We start from the raw sequence: 25338 nt of genomic DNA on the forward strand, positions 1-25338 counted from the left end.
TCGGTGAGGTGATCGTGGCTTTATACAGCATTGTGAGCTGCTTAAAACAAAATTATTGTCTTGCTCTGGACAACACCTTTAAGCCCTGCATCTTGGCAGACCTGGGAGCCTTCATTAGGGCCCGGATGTCTTGCCACCCGTAGGCACCTCACGATCGCATTGCAGAAATGGGGGAGGGTCTGGTGACAGAGGACTCCCCCCATTTTGTCTAACAGCTTCCTGCAGTGGCTACTGAATGTTGCTCAGCCTGGACTGAGAGCTTCCAAAATCTACACCACACCGGTCCATGGATTGTGCGTGATATTGCATCTCCGCTTCATTGAAGAAAAAGGGGCAGAGCCGCAATACCACACACAACCTGTAGACAGATGTGGCGCGGTTTCTAAAAGAACACTGACATGCTTTTCTAATTCTGGTCAATCCCTTTAAATCACGGAGGAAATAAACATCTAACTGTAAATAGTATTAGGTCTGGACAGGTTTTCAGCTTCTTGATGCTGGAAAGAGCAAATTCACTGACAGCAAGCAGCGATCTTGAAAATTAGACTAATGCACAAAGTATATCAAAAAATTGCAGAACTTTTGATTACACAACGGCTCGTTATTTTCCCGTCTACTCACCGGTCAGGTCTGTTCCCTCTGGAAAGATCAGAAGTTGAAGTGGTTCCTTAATGTCACAAAAATAATCCAACATGGCTTCAAAATGACTCTTGTCTTCTTCCCATTTCCTGCGAATAAAAATGAAGGCGGCGACCTGCATGGCCCAACCTAGGAGGAGACAAAAACCAGACCAAATCAGCCCCGAGGAGTCCAGACAATAATCTGTAGTGCCGCTATTGTTCTGTGTTGTCACCTATAGTGTAGTCATCCTAAATGTCCCCATGATAAATACTTTATATCACATATCTCCAGTGCGGAGACATTTATAGATGTGTGACTGATATCAGCCGATCCTCTTATAACGCTCCAGCACTATTATAAGCTGTGGACCAGGGGTGAGGAACCTCCGGCCCGCATCATCAGCGAGCCGCACTGTTTTCTTCTTCGTGGTCGAAAATCAGCTGGAACACAGAGAGGTAGAACGGGGTTTACGGGTCCCAGAGGTGGGACCTGCATCTATCTGACATTTATCACATATCCAGGGCATATGTCATAAATCTCCCTGATGGGAAAACCGCTTAAAGTAAGTCGGAACAACAGAGTTCTTTTCAAAACTTAACACTGCAAAGAGTCGACTGCGCTCCAGACTGACCAACGCAATATCAATACCGGCGAACAACACGCGCCTCACCAAAGAGAAGCAGCTCCCGCCATCACATAAGGGGGGAGTTATTGTTAACGATTAAATGTGTGACCAAATAGAGTGGGGTCATTTTTATATGATGTTATAAATATCCAAATGGCCCTTGGCAGAAAAAAGGTTCCCCACCTCGGCTATAGACTATGGGTGTAGTGGCCCGAGAAGACTATAGAGCAGAAACTTACCACAAATCACTCCTCACATCACCACTGAGAAAGCACAAACTGCACACCAACAATTTTTCAGTCATGCGAGTCAACCCTTATGTATCACACATAGCAAATCCAAATACAACTACATACTTCTACACAGGGGGCAGTATTATATTAATTATATTCTTGTATATAGGGAGCAGTATTATAGTAGTTATATTCTTGTATATAGGGGCAGTATTATAGTAGTTATATTCTTGTATATAGGGGCAGTATTATAGTAGTTATATTCTTGTATATAGGGGCAGTATTATAGTAGCTATATTCTTGTATATAGGAGGCAGTATTATAGTAGTTATATTCTTGTATATAGGGGCAGTATTATAGTAGATATATTCTTGTATATAGGAGCAGTATTATAGTAGTTATATTCTTGTATATAGGGAGCAGTATTATAGTAGTTATATTCTTGTATATAGGGAGCAGTATTATAGTAGTTATATTCTTGTATATAGGGGCAGTATTATAGTAGTCATATTCTTGTATATAGGAGGCAGTATTATAGTAGTTATATTCTTGTATATAGGGGCAGTATTATAGTAGTTATATTCTTGTATATAGGGGCAGTATTATAGTAGTCATATTCTTGTATATAGGAGGCAGTATTATAGTAGTTATATTCTTGTATATAGGGGCAGTATTATAGTAGTTATATTCTTGTATATAGGGGGCAGTATTATAGTAGTTATATTCTTGTATATAGGGGGCAGTATTATAGTAGTTATATTCTTGTATATAGGGGCAGTATTATAGTAGTTATATTCTTGTATATAGGGGGCAGTATTATAGTAGTTATATTCTTGTATATAGGGAGCAGTATTATAGTAGTTATATTCTTGTATATAGGGGCAGTATTATAGTAGTCATATTCTTGTATATAGGGAGCAGTATTATAGTAGTTATGTTCTTGTATATAGGAGGCAGTATTCTAGTAGTTATATTCTTGTATATAGGGGCAGTATTATAGTAGTTATATTCTTGTATATAGGAGGCAGTATTATAGTAGTTATATTCTTGTATATAGGGAGCAGTATTATAGTAGTTATATTCTTGTATATAGGAGCAGTATTATAGTAGTTATATTCTTGTATATAAGGGCAGAATTATAGTAGTTATATTCTTGTATATAGGGGCAGTATTATAGTAGTTATATTCTTGTATATAAGAGGCAGTATTATAGTAGTTATATTCTTGTATATAGGAGGCAGTATTATAGTAGTTATATTCTTGTATATAAGGGCAGTATTATAGTAGTTATATTCTTGTATATAGGGGCAGTATTATAGTAGTTATATTCTTGCATATAGAGGGCAGTATTATAGTAGTTATATTCTTGTATATAGAGGGCAGTATTATAGTAGTTATAATCTTGTATATAGGGGCAGTATTATAGTAGTTATATTCTTGTATATAGAGGGCAGTATTATAGTAGTTATATTCTTGTATATAGGGGCAGTATTATAGTAGTTATATTCTTGTATATAGGGAGCAGTATTATAGTAGTTATATTGTTATATATAGAGGCAGTATTATAGTAGTTATATTCTTGTATATAGGAGCAGTATTATAGTAGTTATATTCTTGTATATAGGGAGCAGTATTATAGTAGTTATATTCTTGTATATAGGACCAGTATTATAGTAGTTATATTCTTCTATATAGGGGGCAGTATTATAGTAGTTATATTCTTGTACATAGGGGCATTATTATAGTAATTATATTGTTATATATAGAGCCAGTATTATAGTAGTTATATTCTTGTATATAGGGAGCAGTATTATAGTAGTTATATTCTTGTATATAGGGAGCAGTGTTGTAGTAGTTATATTCTTGTATATAGGGGCAGTATTATAGTAGTTATATTCTTGTATATAGGGGGCAGTGCTATAGTAGTTATATTCTTGTATATAGGGGCAGTATTATAGTAGTTATATTCTTGTATATAGGGAGCAGTATTATAGTAGTTATATTCTTATATATAGAGGCAGTATTCTAGTAGTTATATACTTGTATATAGGAGGCAGTATTATAGTAGTTATATTCTTGTATATAGGAGGCAGTATTATAGTAGTTATATTCTTGTATATAGGGGCAGTATTATAGTAGTTATATTCTTGTATATAGGGGGCAGTGCTATAGTAGTTATATTCTTGTATATAGGAGCAGTATTATAGTAGTTATATTCTTGTATATAGGGAGGCAGTATTATAGTAGTTATATTCTTGTATATAGGGGGCAGTATTATAGTAGTTATATACTTGTATATAGGAGCAGTATTATAGTAGATATATTCTTGTATATAGGGAGCAGTATTATAGTAGTTATATTCTTGTATATGGGGAGGCAGTATTATAGTAGTTATATTCTTGTATATAGGAGCAGTATTATAGTAGTTATATTCTTGTATATAGGGGGCAGTATTATAGTAGTTATATTCTTGTATATAGGGGGCAGTATTATAGTAGTTATATTCTTGTATATAGGGAGCAGTATTATAGTAGTTATATTCTTGTATATAGGGGGCAGTATTATAGTAGTTATATTCTTGTATATAGGGAGCAGTATTATAGTAGTTATATTCTTGTATATAGGGGGCAGTATTATAGTAGTTATATTCTTGTATATAGGAGCAGTATTATAGTAGTTATATTCTTGTATATAGGAGTAGTATTATAGTAGTTATATTCTTGTATATAGGGGGCAGTATTATAGTAGTTATATTCTTGTATATAGGAGCAGTATTATAGTAGTTATATTCTTGTATATAGGGAACAGTATTATAGTAGTTATATTCTTGTATATAGGAGTAGTATTATATTCTTGTATATAGGGGGCAATATTATAGTAGTTATATTCTTGTATATAGGGAGCAGTATTATAGTAGTTATATTCTTATATATAGGGGAGCAGTATTATAGTAGTTATATTCTTGTATATAGGATCAGTATTATAGTAGTTATATTCTTGTATATAGGAGGCAGTATTATAGTAGTTATAATCTTGTATATATGGGGCAGTATTATAGTAGTTATATTCTTGTATATAGGGGGCAGTATTATAGTAGTTATATTCTTGTATATAGGGTGCAGTATTATAGTAGTTATATTCTTGTATATAGTGGGCAGTATTATACTAGTTATATTCTTATATATAGGGGAGCAGTATTATAGTAGTTATATTCTTGTATATAGGGGGCAGTATTATAGTAGTTATATTCTTGTATATAGGAGGCAGTATTATAGTAGTTATATTCTTGTATTTAGGGGCCAGTATTATAGTAGTTATATTCTTGTATATAGGGGGCAGTATTATAGTAGTTATATTCTTGTATATTGGAGCAGCATTATAGTAGTTATATTCTTGTATATAGGATCAGTATTATAGTAGTTATATTCTTGTATATAGGATCAGTATTATAGTAGTTTTATTCTTGTATATAGGAGGCAGTATTATAGTAGTTATATTCTTGTATATAGGAGCAGTATTAGGCCTCATTTACACGAGCGTAATATACGCGCGTGCGACGCGCGTGCTTTTCACGCGTGTCGTACGCACCTATATTACTCTATGGGGGCATGCAGACAGTCCGTGAGTTTTGCTCAGCGTAAGTGCGCTGAAAAAAAACCTCACGACATGTTCTATAAATCTGCGTTTTTCGCGCCTCACGCACCCATTGAAGTCAATGGGTGCGTGAAAACCATGAAGGTCGCACGGAAGCACTTCCGTGCGAACTGCGTGATTCGCGCAAGAGCTGTCAAACTGAATGTAAACAGAAAAGCACCACGTGCTTTTCTGTTTACAAACATCCGAACGGAGTGTCTTACAGATGACCGAACCGAACTTTACCGGGTTCGGCCGAACTCGTTTTGACCGAACCCGGCAGGAGACAGTCACTGTGCAGGGTGCTGAAAGAGTTAAACTGGTTCAGCACCCTGGACAGTGACTTCCGATTCCAATATACGTGAACGTGTAAAAAAAAAAAAAAAGTTCTGACTTACCGATAACTCCCGGCTTCTTCCTCCAGTCTGACCTCCCGGGATGACAATTCAGTCCAAGTGACAGCTGCAAGCCATGCACAGGCTGCAGCGGTCACATGGACTGCCGCGTCATCCAGGGAGGTGGGGCCAGATGTCAAGAGAGGCGCGTCACCAAGGACGCGTCACCAAGGCAACGGCCGGGAAGTTCTCGGTAAGTACGAACCTCTTTTTTTTTTTAAACAGGTTACTCGATATGGTGATCGGAATGCACTGTCGAGGGTGCTGAAAGAGTTACTGCCGATCAGTTAACTCTTTCAGCACCATGGACAGTGACTGACGTCGGCTAGCCTCATCTCTATGATGGCGGCTGCGCGAAAATCACGCAGCCGCGCATCATACACGGATGACACACAGAGCTGTCAAGTGCCTTTTGCGCACGCAAAACGCTGCGTTTTTTACGTGCGCAAAACGCACACGCTCGTGTAAATGAGGCCTCATAGTAGTTATATTCTTGTATATAGGATCAGTATTATATTAATTATATTCTTGTATAGAGGGGGCAGTATTATAGTAGTTATATTCTTGTATATAGGGAGCAGTATTATAGTAGTTATATTCTTGTATATAGGGGGCAGTATTATATTAATTATATTCTTGTATATAGGGGCAGTATTATAGTAGTTATATTCTTGTATATTGTGGCAGTATTATAGTAGTTATATTCTTGTATATAGGGAGCAGTATTATAGTAGTTATATTCTTGTATATAGTGGCAGTATTATAGTAGTTATATTCTTGTATATAGGGGCAGTATTATAGTAGTTATATTCTTGTATATAGGATCAGTATTATATTAATTATATTCTTGTATAGAGGGGGCAGTATTATAGTAGTTATATTCTTGTATATAGGATCAGTATTATATTAATTATATTCTTGTATATAGTGGCAGTATTATAGTAGTTATATTCTTGTATATAGGGGCAGTATTATAGTAGTTATATTCTTGTATATAGGGAGCAGTATTATAGTAGTTATATTCTTGTATATAGTGGCAGTATTATAGTAGTTATATTCTTGTATATAGGGGCAGTATTATAGTAGTTATATTCTTGTATATAGGGAGCAGTATTATAGTAGTTATATTCTTGTATATAGTGGCAGAATTATAGTAGTTATATTCTTGTATATAGGATCAGTATTATATTAATTATATTCTTGTATAGAGGGGGCAGTATTATAGTAGTTATATTCTTGTATATAGTGAGCAGTATTATAGTAGTTATATTCTTGTATATAGGAGGCAGTATTATACCGGTAGTAGTTATATTCTTGTATATAGGGGGCAGTATTATAGTAGTTATATTCTTGTATATAGGGGGCAGTATTATAGTAGTTATATTCTTGTATATAGGGGCAGTATTATAGTAGTTATATTCTTGTATATAGGGAGCAGTATTATAGTAGTTATATTCTTGTATATAGGGGGCAGTATTATATTAATTATATTCTTGTATATAGTGGCAGTATTATAGTACTTATATTCTTGTATATAGGGGCAGTATTATAGTAGTTATATTCTTGTATATAGGGAGCAGTATTATAGTAGTTATATTCTTGTATATAGTGGCAGTATTATAGTAGTTATATTCTTGTATATAGGGGGCAGTATTATAGTAGTTATATTCTTGTATATAGGGAGCAGTATTATAGTAGTTATATTCTTGTATATAGTGGCAGTATTATAGTAGTTATATTCTTGTATATAGGGGCAGTATTATAGTAGTTATAATCTTGTATATAGGAGGCAGTATTATAGTAGTTATATTCTTGTATATAGGGGCAGTATTATAGTAGTTATATTCTTGTATATAGGGGCAGTATTATAGTAGTTATATTCTTGTATATAGGGGGCAGTATTATATTATATTCTTGTATATAGGGGCAGTATTATAATAGTTATATTCATGTATATAGGAGCAGTATTATAGTAGTTATATTCTTGTATATAGTGGCAGTATTATAGTAGTTATATTCTTGTATATAGGGGGCAGTATTATAGTAGTTATATTCTTGTATATAGGGAGCAGTATTATAGTAGTTATATTCTTGTATATAGTGGCAGTATTATAGTAGTTATATTCTTGTATATAGGGGCAGTATTATAGTAGTTATATTCTTGTATATAGGGGCAGTATTATAGTAGTTATATTCTTGTATATAGGGGCAGTATTATAGTAGTTATATTCTTGTATATAGGGGCAGTATTATAGTAGTTATATTCTTGTATATAGGGGGCAGTATTATATTATATTCTTGTATATAGGGGCAGTATTATAATAGTTATATTCTTGTATATAGGAGCAGTATTATAGTAGTTATATTCTTGTATATAGGAGCAGTATTATATTAGTTATATTCTTGTATATAGGGGGCAGTATTATAGTAGTTCTATTCTTCTATATAGGAGAAGTATTATATTAGTTATATTCTTGTATATAGGAGCAGTATTATAGCAGTTATATTCTTGTATATAGGGGGCAGTATTATAGTAGTTATATTCTTGTATATAGGGGGCAGTATTATATTAATTATATTCTTGTATATAGGGGGCAGTATTATATTAATTATATTCTTGTATATAGTGGCAGTATTATAGTAGTTATATTCTTGTATATAGGGGCAGTATTATAGTAGTTATATTCTTGTATATAGGGAGCAGTATTATAGTAGTTATATTCTCGTATATAGGGGCAGTATTATAGTAGTTATATTCTTGTATATAGGGGCAGTATTATAGTAGTTATATTCTTGTATATAGGGGCAGTATTATATTAATTATATTCTTGTATAGAGGGGGCAGTATTATAGTAGTTATATTCTTGTATATAGTGGGCAGTATTATAGTAGTTATATTCTTGTATATAGGAGGCAGTATTATAGTAGTTATATTCTTGTATATAGTGGCAGAATTATAGTAGTTATATTCTTGTATATAGGATCAGTATTATATTAATTATATTCTTGTATAGAGGGGGCAGTATTATAGTAGTTATATTCTTGTATATAGTGAGCAGTATTATAGTAGTTATATTCTTGTATATAGGAGGCAGTATTATAGTAGTTATATTCTTGTATATAGGGGGCAGTATTATAGTAGTTATATTCTTGTATATAGGGGGCAGTATTATAGTAGTTATATTCTTGTATATAGGGGCAGTATTATAGTAGTTATATTCTTGTATATAGGGAGCAGTATTATAGTAGTTATATTCTTGTATATAGGGGGCAGTATTATATTAATTATATTCTTGTATATAGTGGCAGTATTATAGTACTTATATTCTTGTATATAGGGGCAGTATTATAGTAGTTATATTCTTGTATATAGGGAGCAGTATTATAGTAGTTATATTCTTGTATATAGTGGCAGTATTATAGTAGTTATATTCTTGTATATAGGGGGCAGTATTATAGTAGTTATATTCTTGTATATAGGGAGCAGTATTATAGTAGTTATATTCTTGTATATAGTGGCAGTATTATAGTAGTTATATTCTTGTATATAGGGGCAGTATTATAGTAGTTATAATCTTGTATATAGGAGGCAGTATTATAGTAGTTATATTCTTGTATATAGGGGCAGTATTATAGTAGTTATATTCTTGTATATAGGGGCAGTATTATAGTAGTTATATTCTTGTATATAGGGGGCAGTATTATATTATATTCTTGTATATAGGGGCAGTATTATAATAGTTATATTCATGTATATAGGAGCAGTATTATAGTAGTTATATTCTTGTATATAGTGGCAGTATTATAGTAGTTATATTCTTGTATATAGGGGGCAGTATTATAGTAGTTATATTCTTGTATATAGGGAGCAGTATTATAGTAGTTATATTCTTGTATATAGTGGCAGTATTATAGTAGTTATATTCTTGTATATAGGGGCAGTATTATAGTAGTTATATTCTTGTATATAGGGGCAGTATTATAGTAGTTATATTCTTGTATATAGGGGCAGTATTATAGTAGTTATATTCTTGTATATAGGGGCAGTATTATAGTAGTTATATTCTTGTATATAGGGGGCAGTATTATATTATATTCTTGTATATAGGGGCAGTATTATAATAGTTATATTCTTGTATATAGGAGCAGTATTATAGTAGTTATATTCTTGTATATAGGAGCAGTATTATATTAGTTATATTCTTGTATATAGGGGGCAGTATTATAGTAGTTCTATTCTTCTATATAGGAGCAGTATTATATTAGTTATATTCTTGTATATAGGAGCAGTATTATAGCAGTTATATTCTTGTATATAGGGGGCAGTATTATAGTAGTTATATTCTTGTATATAGGGGGCAGTATTATATTAATTATATTCTTGTATATAGGGGGCAGTATTATATTAATTATATTCTTGTATATAGTGGCAGTATTATAGTAGTTATATTCTTGTATATAGGGGCAGTATTATAGTAGTTATATTCTTGTATATAGGGAGCAGTATTATAGTAGTTATATTCTCGTATATAGGGGCAGTATTATAGTAGTTATATTCTTGTATATAGGGGCAGTATTATAGTAGTTATATTCTTGTATATAGGGGCAGTATTATATTAATTATATTCTTGTATAGAGGGGGCAGTATTATAGTAGTTATATTCTTGTATATAGTGGGCAGTATTATAGTAGTTATATTCTTGTATATAGGAGGCAGTATTATAGTAGTTATATTCTTGTATATAGGGGGCAGTATTATAGTAGTTATATTCTTGTATATAGGGAGCAGTATTATAGTAGTTATATTCTTGTATATAGGGGCAGTATTATAGTAGTTATATTCTTGTATATAGGGAGCAGTATTATAGTAGTTATATTCTTGTATATAGGGGGCAGTATTATAGTACTTATATTCTTGTATATAGGGGGCAGTATTATAGTAGTTATATTCTTGTATATAGTGGGCAGTATTATAGGAGTTATATTCTTGTATATAGGAGGCAGTATTATATTAGATATATTCTTGTATATAGGGGCAGTATTATAGTAGTTATATTCTTGTATATAGGAGGCAGTATTATAGTAGATATATTCTTGTATATAGGGGCAGTATTATAGTAGTTATATTCTTGTATATAGGAGCAGTATTATAGTAGTTATATTCTTGTATATAGGGAGCAGTATTATAGTATTTATATTCTTGTATATAGGAGCAGTATTATAGTAGTTATATTCTTGTATATAGGGGCAGTATTATAGTAGTTATATTCCTGTATATAGGAGGCAGTATTATAGTAGTTATATTCTTGTATATAGGGGCAGTATTATAGTAGTTCTATTCTTGTATATAGGAGCAGTATTATAGTAGTTATATTCTTGTATATAGGGGACAGTATTATAGTAGTTATATTCTTGTATATAGAGGCAGTATTATAGTAGTTATATTCTTGTATATAGGAGGCAGTATTATAGTAGTTATATTCTTGTATATTGGGAGCAGTATTATAGTAGTTATATTCTTGTGTATAGGGGGCAGTATTATAATAGCATTATAATTGCATTAAGATATTCTACTTAGTTTACCAAAACCATACCTTCTGACAGGACATGTAAAATATCATTAATTAGTAAAGTACATCCGGCTCCTGCCATAAGAAACTGCAATTGACCTAGACTTATTCTCATATTGTGCAGTGTATGATCTTAGTCTTGGGGGTACATTAATGTAATTTAGATAAAAATGGGGTACTATTTTTCGCAAAATTGAGAAACGCTGGCCTAGATTGTCTACAACTTTAACAAACTCTCAACTGTGGGAACAAAGAGGTTTGTATGGGGTTTTCAGCCTCTAAACGTAAACAAAAAATGACTGACAACAAGCAGAGATCTTGAAAATGGTGAGGAATTAAAACACAAATATATTAGTAAATTGCAGAACTTTTCCTTCTACAATGATTAAACTTCATTTACAGAAAACTGATTAAACAATTAAACTTAGTTGATAGAAACATACAGTGTTGCATGCCTCGTTACAGTGTATAAGTGCCCTCTCTTGTAACAAACCCTTAGGCCATGTGCACACGGTGCAGAATTGCTACAGATTTTCTATGCATTTTTTAAGCCAAAACCAAAATTGGATCCAGGAGATCAGACCTATACGGCCATCCTTTCTATATTTCTTCAGTTTAGGTTCCATTCCTGGTTTTGGCTGCAGCAAATCTGCAAAGTTGCAGTGTGTGAACAAGGCCTAAAGTTGTGTTAGCGGGACATGATCAAGACAGGCTTTGAATCTCTGGATGTAAAAAAAACAAAACCACAAGACACAATTACTGACAGCAAGCAGAGATCTTGAAAATTAGATCTATTCATTAATCTTTATTTATAGAAATGGGAAACCCTTTCAATTAGTTCAGGTGAATTAAGCAGTAAGTGGGGCCCAGTATCCAGCATGTGCTCCGGGTGATGGGGTCCTGTGCGGGGGGGGGGGGGGGGGGTTATTTCCTGATGAAGCAGCCGATAGGGCAGGTATATGATGTGGAAGAATTCACTGATCAGAACGTGCGGCGCAGCCTCTACCTTATATAGTCACTTTGGGGGATTTCTTGGATTTTGCACACTCTTCATTTGACCATTAAAGGTAAAATACGTTCCAGCTGCGATGTAGCAGAACCAGCTGACGACTGCACGAGCGAAGATTGCGGAGGAAAGGGGAAAATCTGCTGGAATTTTGGCATAAGGAAAACAAACACAACAACGAGAGAGGAAAACAAGAGAGCGGGGAGAGGAAAAACAGAGAGAGCGGGAGAGGAAAAACAAGAGAGCGGGGAGAGAGAGGGTAAAACAAGAGAGCGGGGGGAGAGAGGGTAAAACAAGAGAGCGGGGGGAGAGGGGGTAAAACAAGAGAGCAGGGAGAGAGAGGGTAAAACAAGAGAGCAGGAGAGAGAGGGTAAAACAAGAGAGCGGGGGGGAGAGAGGGTAAAACAAGAGAGCGGGAGAGAGAGGGTAAAACAAGAGAGCGGGGAGAGAGAGGGTAAAACAAGAGCGGGGAGAGAGAGGGTAAAACAAGAGAGCGGGGAGAGAGAGGGTAAAACAAGAGAGCGGGGAGAGAGAGGGTAAAACAAGAGAGCGGGGAGAGAGAGGGTAAAACAAGAGAGCGGGGAGAGAGAGGGTAAAACAAGAGAGCGGGGGGAGAGGGGGTAAAACAAGAGAGCAGGGAGAGAGGGGGTAAAACAAGAGAGCGGGGGGAGAGGGGGTAAAACAAGAGAGCAGGGAGAGAGGGGGTAAAACAAGAGAGCGGGGGGAGAGGGTAAAACAAGAGAGCAGGGAGAGAGAGGAAAGCAAATTATGTGCCTTAAAGGGACGCGACCCTCTGTATCTGCGCCCCATGGTTGTGGTTCTGTTCCTGCGTTTGTGTGGATACATGTTTAACCCCCAGCGACATTCGCCGTAGATGTGGCCACGTCAGCTGGAGGCCTATCGGGCTCAATGCACACAATGCGTATTACGTGCAGTTTTGCCGCGTGTATTTGCGTGCAGCAAATCCACAGCGTAATACAGTGCCAGCAAAGTACATTTAATTTTAGGAAATCTCATGTACACACTGCGGTCTTTTTCGGCACGTATTTGAAAATCTGAGGCATGTCAATTTATCTTGCGTTTCCGCTTGTGAATTGTATCTGCCTAGTGCGGAGGAAAATCACACCAAAATCCGCAACATGAAAACGCACCGATTTACGCATCAAAATGTAAAAACCGCACCGAAAAATGCGCGATTAGGTGCATTTTTACCTGCGAATTTCTTGATTTTTCCCGTGATTTTGGTGCGTATTTTCTGCAGCAAAATACGTAACGTGTGCAGGTAGCCTTGGTCTCCAGGTCTGTGATCAGCCTTGCCAGAGCTTAATAATAGAACACAAATAAAAGCGATACACTGCGATACAAAAGTATTTGGCTATATTGACACGGCGGATATGCTGCGTAAATTACACAGCTTATACGCTGCAGAGCCTGCAGGGAATTCCGACGAAAAACCGCACCAAATTGTGGTGCAGTTTTTCGGGCGCAATGTCAACTGCGAAGAACCGTAGTTTTTAAAAAAAAAAGTAATAATTATACTTACCCGTAGTCATGGCGACTCATCCCTCAGAAGCAGAGAGATCTGGGCAAGTATAAACTTTTTTTTATTGTCTGCGTTGCAATTCTTGCGGTGGAATCGCAGCATTTCCGCCGCAAAAAATCAGCTGTGTGAACGGCCACATTGAATTACATAGGTCCGTGGGACTGCCACTGTTTCAATGGCCGTCCCACGGACGTTTAACACGTTAGTGTAAATAAGGCCTAAAGAAGACTTGTCGCCTCTGCAGGTTGAACCTTTTTTTTCTCCAGACGGAGGGAGCGCCCCCTTGTTTTTTGAGGGGGTTTTACATGGAACAGGATTTCACCATATTTTTTGTATGCGCCATTAATATATTTATATAAGTTAATCATGTCCCCCCTTAGTCGTCTTTTTTCAAGGCTAAATAGGTTTAGTTCTTTCAATCTTTCCTCATAACTTAGATTCTCCGCGCCCCTTATTAGCTGCGTTGCTCTTCTTTGTATTTTTCCTCCTTTCTATGAACTGGAGCCCAGAACTGAACTGCATATTCTAGATGAGGCCTCACTAATGCTTTGTAAAGTGGTAATATTACATCCCTGTCCCGCGAGTCCATGCCTCTATAATACACGACAATATCCTGCTGGCCTTAGAAGCAGCTGATTGACATTGTGCTGTTATTTAGTTTATGATTTACAAGTACACCCAGATCCTTCTCAACAAGTGACTCCCCCAGTGTAGCGCCCCCTAGGACATATGATGCTGCTGATTATTACACCCAGATCCTTCTCAACAAGTGACTCCCCCAGTGTAGCGCCCCCTAGGACATATGATGCCTGCAGATTATTACACCCAGATCCTTCTCTACAAGTGACTCCCCCAGTGTAGCGCCCCCTAGCACATATGATGCTGCAGATTATTACACCCCGATCCTTCTCCACAAGTGACTCCCCCAGTGTAGCGCCCCCTAGGACATATGATGCTGCAGATTATTACACCCAGATCCTTCTCAACAAGTGACTCACCCAGTCTAGCTCCCCCTAGGACATATGATACCTGCAGATTATTACACCCAGATCCTTCTCAACAAGTGACTCCCCTAGTGTAGCTCCCCCTAGGACATATGATGCTGCAGATTATTACACCCAGATCCTTCTCAACAAGTGACTCCCACAGTCTAGCTCCCCCTAGGACATATGATGCTGCAGATTATTAGACCAAGATCCTTCTCAACAAGTGACTCCCCCAGTCTAGCGCCCCCTAGGACATATGATGCCTGCAGGTTATTACACCCAGATCCTTCTCAACAAGTGACTCCCCCAGTGTAGCGCCCCCTAGGACATATGATGCTGCAGATTATTACACCCAGATCCTTCTCAACAAGTGACTCCCCAAGTCTAGCTACCCCTAGGACATATGATGCTGCAGATTATTACACCCAGATCCTTCTCAACAAGTGACTCCGCCAGTGTAGCGCCCCCTAGGACATATGATGCATGCAGATTATTACACCCAGATCCTTCCCAACAAGCTGCTCAGCACTGGCACCGGCTACATCAGCTGCTCAGCACTGGCAACGGCTACATCAGCTGCTCAGCACTGGCAACGGCTACATCAGCTGCTCAGCACTGGCAACGGCTACATCAGCTGCTCAGCACTGGCACCGGCTACATCAGCTGCTCAGCACTGGCACCGGCTACATCAGCTGCTCAGCACTGGCACCGGCTACATCAGCTCCTCAGCACTGGCACCGGCTACATCAGCTGCTCAGCACTGGCACCGGCTACATCAGCTGCTCAGCACTGGCACCGGCTACATCAGCTGCTCAGCACGGGCACCGGCTACATCAGCTGCTCAGCACTGGCACCGGCTTCATCAGCTGCTCAGCACTGGCACCGGCTACATCAGCTGCTCAGCACTGGCACCGGCTACATCAGCTGCTCAGCACTGGCACCGGCTACATCAGCTGCTCAGCACTGGCACCGGCTACATCAGCTGCTCAGCACTGGCACCGGCTACATCAGCTCCTCAGCACTGGCACCGGCTACATCAGCTGCTCAGCACTGGCACCGGCTACATCAGCTGCTCAGCACTGGCACCGGCTACATCAGCTGCTCAGCACTGGCACCGGCTACATCAGCTGCTCAGCACTGGCACCGGCTACATCAGCTCCTCAGCACTGGCACCGGCTACATCAGCTGCTCAGCACGGGCACCGGCTACATCAGCTGCTCAGCACTGGCACCGGCTACATCAGCTCCTCAGCACTGGCTACATCAGCTGCTCAGCACTGGCACCGGCTACATCAGCTGCTCAGCACTGGCACCGGCTACATCAGCTGCTCAGCACTGGCACCGGCTACATCAGCTGCTCAGCACTGGCACCGGCTACATCAGCTGCTCAGCACTGGCACCGGCTACATCAGCTGCTCAGCACTGGCACCGGCTACATCAGCTGCTCAGCACTGGCACCGGCTACATCAGCTGCTCAGCACTGGCACCGGCTACATCAGCTGCTCAGCACTGGCACCGGCTACATCAGCTGCTCAGCACTGGCACCGGCTACATCAGCTGCTCAGCACTGGAACCGGCTACATCAGCTGCTCAGCACTGGCACCGGCTACATCAGCTGCTCAGCACTGGCACCGGCTACATCAGCTGCTCAGCACTGGCACCGGCTACATCAGCTGCTCAGCACTGGCACCGGCTACATCAGCTGCTCAGCACTGGCACCGGCTACATCAGCTGCTCAGCACTGGCACCGGCTACATCAGCTGCTCAGCACTGGCACCGGCTACATCAGCTGCTCAGCACTGGCACCGGCTACATCAGCTGCTCAGCACTGGCACCGGCTACATCAGCTGCTCAGCACTGGCACCGGCTACATCAGCTGCTCAGCACTGGCACCGGCTACATCAGCCGCTCAGCACTGGCACCGGCTACATCAGCCGCTCAGCACTGGCACCGGCTACATCAGCTGCTCAGCACTGGCACCGGCTACATCAGCTGCTCAGCACTGGCACCGGCTACATCAGCTGCTCAGCACTGGCACCGGCTACATCAGCTGCTCAGCACTGGCACCGGCTATATCAGCTCCTCAGCACTGGCACCGGCTACATCAGCTGCTCAGCACTGGCACCGGCTACATCAGCTGCTCAGCACTGGCACCGGCTACATCAGCTGCTCAGCACTGGCACCGGCTACATCAGCTCCTCAGCACTGGCACTGGCTCTTTCTTCTGTTGTATATACAGAGCTAAATAACCCATTTAGTAACTCTGCCTTCTCTTGATCCAAAGTGACCAACTCCCCATTACCACTATCTAGGGGTCCTACATGTTCAGACCATGGCTTTTTTTTTCATTTACATACTTGAAGATTTTTGTTGGGGGGGGGGGGGGGGGGATTTCTTTTGTCTTGCAAAAAAAACAAGTTCTCATGTGGCTTTGTACAAAGAAAAATAAAAAATAAAGTTACGTCTTTTGGAACGCAATGATGGAAAAATGTAAATGAAAACACAAAAATTAGCTGCGTCTCCAAGGGGTTAATGGCAGATTACAATAGGTTTACAGACAGTAGGCAACCACTGGAGTCTTGCTGGTACTTCTTCTCATAGGGGGGCAGATATCACACCGATACCATTCTTCCCTCTTCTGGGAGGTTGTTTTATTTTTATTTATTTCTTCCCCAATATATTAATTAATTTAAATTTTTTATAAGAGACTTGCTCATAAATGTTATATTTTGTAATTAAACGTATTTTTGTATCTGATCAGTCACGGCGTGCAGGTAGCGCTGCCGTTTTATGCCTCTGTATGGCGCCATGTAATAGAGCTACTCTCCCTAGAAGCAATGCTTCCCTAGGGTAAGATCACACATAGCGTAAATACTGCGGATTTTCTGCAACGGATTTCGTTGCGGAAAATCCGCCGCAAATACAGTAGTAGCGAGAGAACAAATCTCATCCACACGCTGCGTAAATATGAGCGGAAATAAAAAGGCTCAGAAATTGACCTGCGGTGTGGCTTTTAATCCGCAGCATGTCAATTATATTTGCGTAATCGCTGCTTTTTTGTTGTCCGTGTTTTGTAGCAGATGTTGCATTTTTAGGCGGCAGAAAAGCAGCGATAACGTCGCAAAAAACTAAACGTAACTAGAATTCTGTGTTTCTTCGTCCAGTACGGCCTCCTGGGATAATGTTTCATCCCATGTGACTGCTGCAGCCAATCACAGGATCACATGGGATAAAACGCCATCCCAGGAGGGCGGGCTGTAGGACCTTAGAAGGTAAGTATGTGTTTTGGGTTTTTTTATGTGCAGTTTTCCGCAGCGGACATTCCAGCCGGCACTTTGAGCCGATTCCGTCAGTTCAGATGAAGGATACAAAAAGTTGTATTGGAAAAACTAAAACAAAACTTTTTTTTTTATAAAAAAAAAGTCTATTCAAAAAATGGTTAAAATCAAATAAAATATTGATGTAATAAAAATTTTTTTTTTATTTCAAAGCATTTGTTTGATCTCTGCTTGTTGTCAGTGAATGGACACATCAAGAGGCTGAAACCCCCTGGTCATGCCTAGTTGACAAAGGTGCAAGGCTTGTTATAAGAAAGAGCGCTCTTACAGGTGCAGGGCTTGTTACAGTGTGTCAGAGTGCTCTTTCTGGTTTCCTGCACTTGTGTCAACTGGACAAGACCAGGATGGAGTTTCAACCTTTAAAATAAGAACGTTTCCATTCACTGACAGTAAGCAGAGAAATAGAGATTGGACAAGGACGGCAATAGCTTGCTGCATAGGAACTGTTCTAAGTTGCTGTCACATCTTGTCTTTAAGAATACTCATTTTCTCCAGGCGGCTCCGCTCTTGGCCCGAGTCCTCCTCTAACAAAATCGGAAACAGAGCCGGTTGAGTTTCACATCCTGTGTTTTTCCACATCTGTCACCTGAGTTCCACTTAAGACAAAATAGATTACAAACCTCCTTTGACTCCGGAGCTTGGATAAGAGCGGATGGTAAAGTCCTGCTCTCCGGGGATGTGTTTAATCTCAAACCCTGAGAACTGCAGACAGCGATGGAGGAGACGCCGAAAATCCAGGGATCCATGGGAAATTCAAGGGGTCAGTTTTTTTTTTTTTACAGTTTTTGATATTTTATTACATATTTTTACCATATTTTCTCACCCATAGATTAAAGGGGATGCCTCATGAAGACAACTCCTGTCCATGTGCCCAATTAAAACATATGAATGTCATTGAGGGGGTTCAAGCTGGGGAGCCCCCCTCCGTCAGCTAGAATTGGGAGCCGTTCTATAATAGCAGCTTCCGTTCTGATGGATTCCAACAGTCCATGTATTATGAGGCGGTATATACATCTGAACGGCCGCCATGTAATACTACATTTCTCCTGCAGTGGCCGCTGACGAGGAAATCTCTAGCTGCCGAGGTCAAAATCATCTGTATGCCAGGGGTGCCAAACCAGGGTGACCAGCTGATCAAAGTGGCGGCTCCAGTCTCAAAGGGGTTGTTTATAATGAGACATCACTTTAATAAGATATCGCCAAAGTCTCTGCAAAGCTGCCCCCCCGGGAGACAAATCATCGCGCAAATTAATAAGACGCTTCCCTAACGGAGACTGGATGTGTAAAATCAAGTGCAAGAGACAAAAGCCCCCAAATCGCTCTCTGGGGCCTCATGCAAAAAAGGTCCCAACCACTAGAAAAGGTCACATGATTGCGTAGGCACCATTCTCTTGGGGAATCCCCTGCCGTTGTAGCAACGCTTCCGCAATTACGGACGGCTACGAATGCACATCCGTAGCCGTCCCCAATTTTGCACGCACCCCCGTTCCTGCATATTTTCCTTCTGGTCTTGCATGTTTAACATCCTGCAGCAGCATGTAATGGGGAGGGCTGCACAAACCCTGGGGCAGTTTAAAAAAAAAATTCCACCCTCCTCCATTATTTAGATATCGGTGCCGTTATATTTGGCACCCGATATTTAAATAACCCCCAGAACGGTCAATGGGGCGTGTAATGGCAGGGGGGCGTGTTACTATGGCTGTGACACTGTCCAATCAGCTACGGACAGTGTTACAGAAACAGCCGGAGAGAGGAGGGTGTGCGCGCGCTCTCACTCTTCAGCTGTCGGCAGACAAGGACAAGACTGATCACACAGGCAAATTGCAGGCGTATTTTGGAGCGTAAAATGCCTCGTAATACACCTAAAAACACACTTTCAATACGCCTGGAAACATCTCCCATGAAATACAACGTGTAGTTCAGACAAAGCTAATTTTTACACCCCTAAATTCAAACACGCCTTGTAAAAAGAAGCGGCCTGTTACTTCTTGAGGCATTTTTTTTAAACTGATTTTCTATTGCCACTACAAAAAATGCTTTGAAAATACTCCTCTTTATACACTTCACCTCACATACATTTATAAACTGGTGGAAATAGTAACAGTCACGTACCAAATCCCGGGACGGCTTTAAGACTGGATTTGAGGCAGATTTTTTCCAGCCTGAGGTAACTGTATCTTAACAAGCAATTCCAGAGGAACATCCAGTCCAGTCGGGTCCGATGGTTCATTATTATAACGCTCCTTTCTCCCGGAATGAATCCATCTCCTGTTATAACCACTTTGGCGCCAAAAACAAGTTCCAGCAACGCCTGAAACAGACGGGGAGAAAAAAAAAGTGATGATTGAAGGAGAACGCTGTAAATAGACAGGTCACATACAGGATAAATATGCATAAAAAGTTGAATCAATTTGTAAATATATTATATTTACAGCCTGTATTATACTCCAGAGCTGCACTCACTATTCTGCTGGTGGAGTTATTGTGTACATACATTACATTACTTATCCTGTACTGATCCTGAGTTATACCCTGTATTATACTCCAGAGCTGCACTCACTATTCTGCTGGTGGTGTCACTGTGTACATACATTACATTACTTATCCTATACTGATCCTGAGTTATATCCTGTATTATACTCCAGAGCTGCACTCACTATTCTGCTGGTGGAGTCACTGTGTACATACATTACATTACTTATCCTATACTGATCCTGAGTTATATCCTGTATTATACTCCAGAGCTGCACTCACTATTCTGCTGGTGGAGTCACTGTGTACATACATTACATTACTTATCCTGTACTTATCCTGAGTTACATCCTATATTATACTCCAGAGCTGCACTCACTATTCTGCTAGTGGGGTCACTGTGTACATACATTCCATTACTTATCCTGTACTGATCCTGAGTTACATCCTGTATTATACTCCAGAGCTGCACTCACTATTCTTCTGGTGGAGTCACTGTGTACATACATTACATTACTTATCCTGTACTGATCCTGAGTTATATCCTGTATTATACTCCAGAGCTGCACTCACTATTCTGCTGGTGGAGTCACTGTGTACATACATTACATATCCTGTACTGATCCTGAGTTACATCCTGTATTATACTCCAGAGCTGCACTCACTATTCTGCTGGTGGAGTCACTGTGTACATACATTCCATTACTTATCCTGTACTGATTCTGAGTTATATCCTGTATTATACTCCAGAGCTGCACTCACTATTCTGCTGGTGGAGTCACTGTGTACATACATTACATTACTTATCCTGTACTGATCCTGAGTTATATCCTGTATTATACTCCAGAGCTGCACTCACTCTTCTGCTGGTGGAGTCACTGTGTACATACATTACATTACTTATCCTGTACTGATCCTGAGTTATATCCTGTATTATACTCCAGAGCTGCACTCACTATTCTGCTGGTGGAGTCACTGTGTACATACATTACATTACTTATCCTGTACTGATCCTGGGTTACATCCTGTATTATACTCCAGAGCTGCACTCACTATTCTGCTGGTGGAGTCACTGTGTACATACATTCCATTACTTATCCTGTACTGATTCTGAGTTATATCCTGTATTATACTCCAGAGCTGCACCCACTATTCTGCTGGTGGGGTCACTGTGTACATACATTACATTACTTATCCTGTACTGATCCTGAGTTACATCCTGTATTATACTCCAGAGCTGCACTCACTATTCTGCTGGTGAAGTCACTGTGTACATCCATTACATTACTTATCCTGTACTGATCCTGAGTTACATCCTGTATTATACTCCAGAGCTGCACTCACTATTCTGCTGGTGGAGTCACTGTGTACATACATTACATTACATATCCTGCACTGATCCTGAGTTACATCCTGTATTATACTCCAGAGCTGCACTCACTATTCTGCAGCATCAGAGAGGAAATCTCCCAGCTTGTGGACAAGCGCTTACAGTACATGTCTTTTAATGTTGCAGGCTAGTACAGATGTAGTAGAGCCAAGTTTTACATCCCAATGTGTAATTACTGGGATTGCTGATGAATCTGCTGCATAAATTTAGTGTGCACAATCGTCTCTTTGGTAGCCATAGATGGTTTAAAGATAGAGCCGTAACACAGGGGATTTGTCATTTAACTTTCTTTTCTGCATCACAATAAACCCTAGAGTCAAAATTATACAGATTGTCCACTAATAACATATTGAGATATCCCAATGAGTTGCGCTAAATGGGAAAACAGCAGAGCTGTATTTGTCAAGCAGCATTAGAGGGACGCAATCTGGGCAGAGCCACTAATACCTAGGACAGCTCCCCAAAATGAAGGATTGTACTACAGACTGGTCCACCCAGAAGCCATTGCTGCACAAGTTCAGGGGCCAGTTCAGGGGCCCAACTGTGATTTCTTCTGTAACGGAGAAGAACCTTTACACTGCTCTATAGAGGATACAGGAGTCTTACCACGGGAAGGGTCAGCCACGTAGCCACGATGCGATCCGTCAGCCACCGATACCAGCCAGGAGACACGAACATCAGAGGCAGAAATGGGCCGAGCATGAAAACGCTCCCGAAGAAACTTCCCAGAAACAGAGCGCAAACAAAGTAGACCCCTCTCCATGACACCATGGCTCTGAAACACAAGAGAACAGGAGTGTTAGTGCAAACAAATACAACACACTCAAAAGGAAGAAAAATAAAAAAATACACTGCAACTTTCCCCCCCAGTAGTTACAGCAGTGCTTACCCCCAGTAATCACAACAGAGGAGCCCTGTCCCCAGAACTCCCATGAGCACCTTTTCTCTAGTCACAATAGTACATTTCCCCCATCCTTAGTAGCCTCGGTAGTGGCCTTATTCCTCCTCCAGTAGTCAAAGTTATGCCTCCTGTCACTTCAGTAGTCAAAGGAGGCCCCCCCCCCCCCCCCGTAGTCGCAACAACATCTCCACATTCCCCATGATAGTCACATCAGTGCTCCTTCCTCCATATACTTTCCTCTACACACCACCACAATGTTCAAGTTCATGGATCTTATTAGAGTTCACACGGGGCGGATACGCTGCATAAAAGCACACATCGTATCCGCCCTGAGCGCCGCAGGGAATTCCGGGCGAAAAGCCGCACCAAACTGTGGTGCAGTTTTTCGCCCGAAATGTACGCCGCAAAAGAAACGCAGCACTTAGCCTCCTGGAATGGCGTTTCATCCCAGGAGAACACTGCAGCCTGTGATTGGCTGCAGCGGTGGTCACATGGGATGAAAAGTCATCCCCAGGAGGACGCGCTGGAGGGAGGAGCACAGACTCCTGGGTAAGTATAAGATTTTTTTATTTATTTTTTTGTAGAATTGCGTTATTTTAGGCGGAATTGCTGCAAACCCGCTGCAAAAAAAACCTGCTATTGGTTGTGGGTTTTACCTCCCTATTGAATTCAATGGGGAAAACAAGCAACAAATAAGCAGCGTTTACACAAATAAAATTGACATGCCATAAATAAATAAGTTTCTGCACCGCAGGTCAATTTCAGAGCATTTTTTCCGCTCAGTATTTACACAGTGTGAACTGACCCCTAAGGGTCCATTCAGACGTAGCATCCATAAACCACATGCGTTTTTACCACAATTTTGTGTGTTTCTCGATGCGGTAGCGGGAAAAAAAAAAGTTTTTCAGATGCGGTTTTGACCGCAACGTCTAAATGAACGCTAAGTGGTGCCATTATATCATAACAGCTGAACTCCATGCAGACACCGAGCATCCTATCCCCCCAGTAGTCCCAGCAGTGCTTCATTTTTCACCTCAAGTCACAACAATATCTTTTCCCATCCCATACAGTCCAAGCAGCGCCTTTACCCCCCTCCCCAAGCAGCCAGAGCCGTGCCACCCCATTGCTCCAGTAGTCACAGCAGTGCCCCCACTACTCCCACAGTAGTCACAGCTGGGCCGGTTTCCCATTTACCTCCCACAATGCCCCCTCAGTTCATGGATCTTGACGTACAGTAGTAAACGTTGAACATCCCTTTAAGTGGTGCCAGTAACATGTCAGCGGATCATCCAACCCTCAAGACATCTGGATCCCAAACAGACACATTTGGGATGAATTCCAATTAATACTCCACGCAGAAAAACATTTTTATAGTATGAAAAAAACAGCATAAAAACTCATAATTACCCGAGTACCTACAGTACTAGACTAAACTGCAAGTCTGCAGCGCCCGGAGTCGTCACAGTGCCCATGAATGCCTGGAAGCATGGCAGGGGGGTGGAGTGGTTTACCGGAGCGCGTATAAACAGTAATTATGTAAAACCGCCTGGAATTATCATTGTATAATCACATGATTAAACGATCCGCACCACAAATAAAGTCAATGGATCGAGATACGATCGATTGAAGTAAAAGGCCGAAAGCCTGAGGCTGCACTAGAGAGATTCTGATGACAACGCGCTCACCATAGTACAGCCTCGTCATCAGGACCGCGTGGACCCAAATCACCAACTACATCAATGTCCGCGCATGTAATGCGATATATAATACAGGCAAGATGTGGATATTGATGTAGATGATGATTTATATACGCACCGTCGCCAGTTATGAGCCAATCCTACGCAGCAGTTGTCAATAGTCCTGCGCCGAATCAGCAGGAATTTATCGGATAGTCGGGCACGTCACTCCACTGTGTAGCTCCAGCTACGCATCAAGGTCAGTACTGGCGGGCTGGATACTATTGTATGTTATAGCCGACACTACACTGCAACGGGCGGAATTGTAGATGACTACAATCCCGCTCGTTTAACCCCTTAGATGCCAAGGTCAATAGCCCCTCTGACAGCCCATTGCACCCCACCTGGGGGTGTATTGAAGGTCCCAGCTCTGGGACCCGCACCTATATCGAGAACGAGTTTCTCCTATATCGAGAACGCAAACAGCTGAACAGAGCTTGCTTGTCTGTTTCCATAACTCCTATTGAACAGAATAGAGAGTGCCGCGCGCACGTGCGACCCACTCTCCACTAGTCCCCTTATGGATTCTGCGGCCTCCGCATTAGGCAAAAGGGGGTTGGGTATCCTATGAATATGCCATAAATGTATAAATTGGGAAACCCCATTCAATAGGAGCCACAATACATAAGTATTGCAATATATTGTGCAAGCAATCCAACGATCGCTGGTTCAAGTCCCCTAGGCGGACTAATGAAAAAAATGTTAAAAAATAAGTTAACTTCTTTTTCTATACAAACAAAAACAATATAAAAAAAACTGGTAACTGCGCGTCTGTAAAAGTGTGAAATATTACAATGTAACATTGTTTAACCCACACGGTGAACGCCGTAAAAAGAAAAAAATTGAACCACCACAATCGCTGCTCTTTGGAAACCTTGTCGCTCACAAAG

At 40.3% G+C, this 25338-nt stretch overlaps 1 protein-coding gene across 2 annotated transcripts in view; it reads right to left on the minus strand.

Moving 5' to 3' along the window:
• Positions 1 to 25338, minus strand: part of LCLAT1 (lysocardiolipin acyltransferase 1) — a 114501-nt gene that overhangs the window by 78777 nt on the left and 10386 nt on the right. For both annotated transcript variants that reach the window (XM_075863440.1, XM_075863439.1), the window contains exons 2-4: positions 22418 to 22586; positions 20062 to 20260; positions 622 to 768 (exon numbers count right to left, since the gene is read on the minus strand). In XM_075863440.1, the coding sequence (XP_075719555.1) occupies positions 622 to 768; positions 20062 to 20260; positions 22418 to 22582 (511 nt within the window). In that variant the 5' untranslated portion in view covers positions 22583 to 22586. The remainder of the gene's footprint in view (positions 1 to 621; positions 769 to 20061; positions 20261 to 22417; positions 22587 to 25338) is intronic.

This window comes from Rhinoderma darwinii, chromosome 4 (assembly GCF_050947455.1).
Source record: "Rhinoderma darwinii isolate aRhiDar2 chromosome 4, aRhiDar2.hap1, whole genome shotgun sequence".
NCBI lineage: Eukaryota > Metazoa > Chordata > Amphibia > Anura > Rhinodermatidae > Rhinoderma > Rhinoderma darwinii.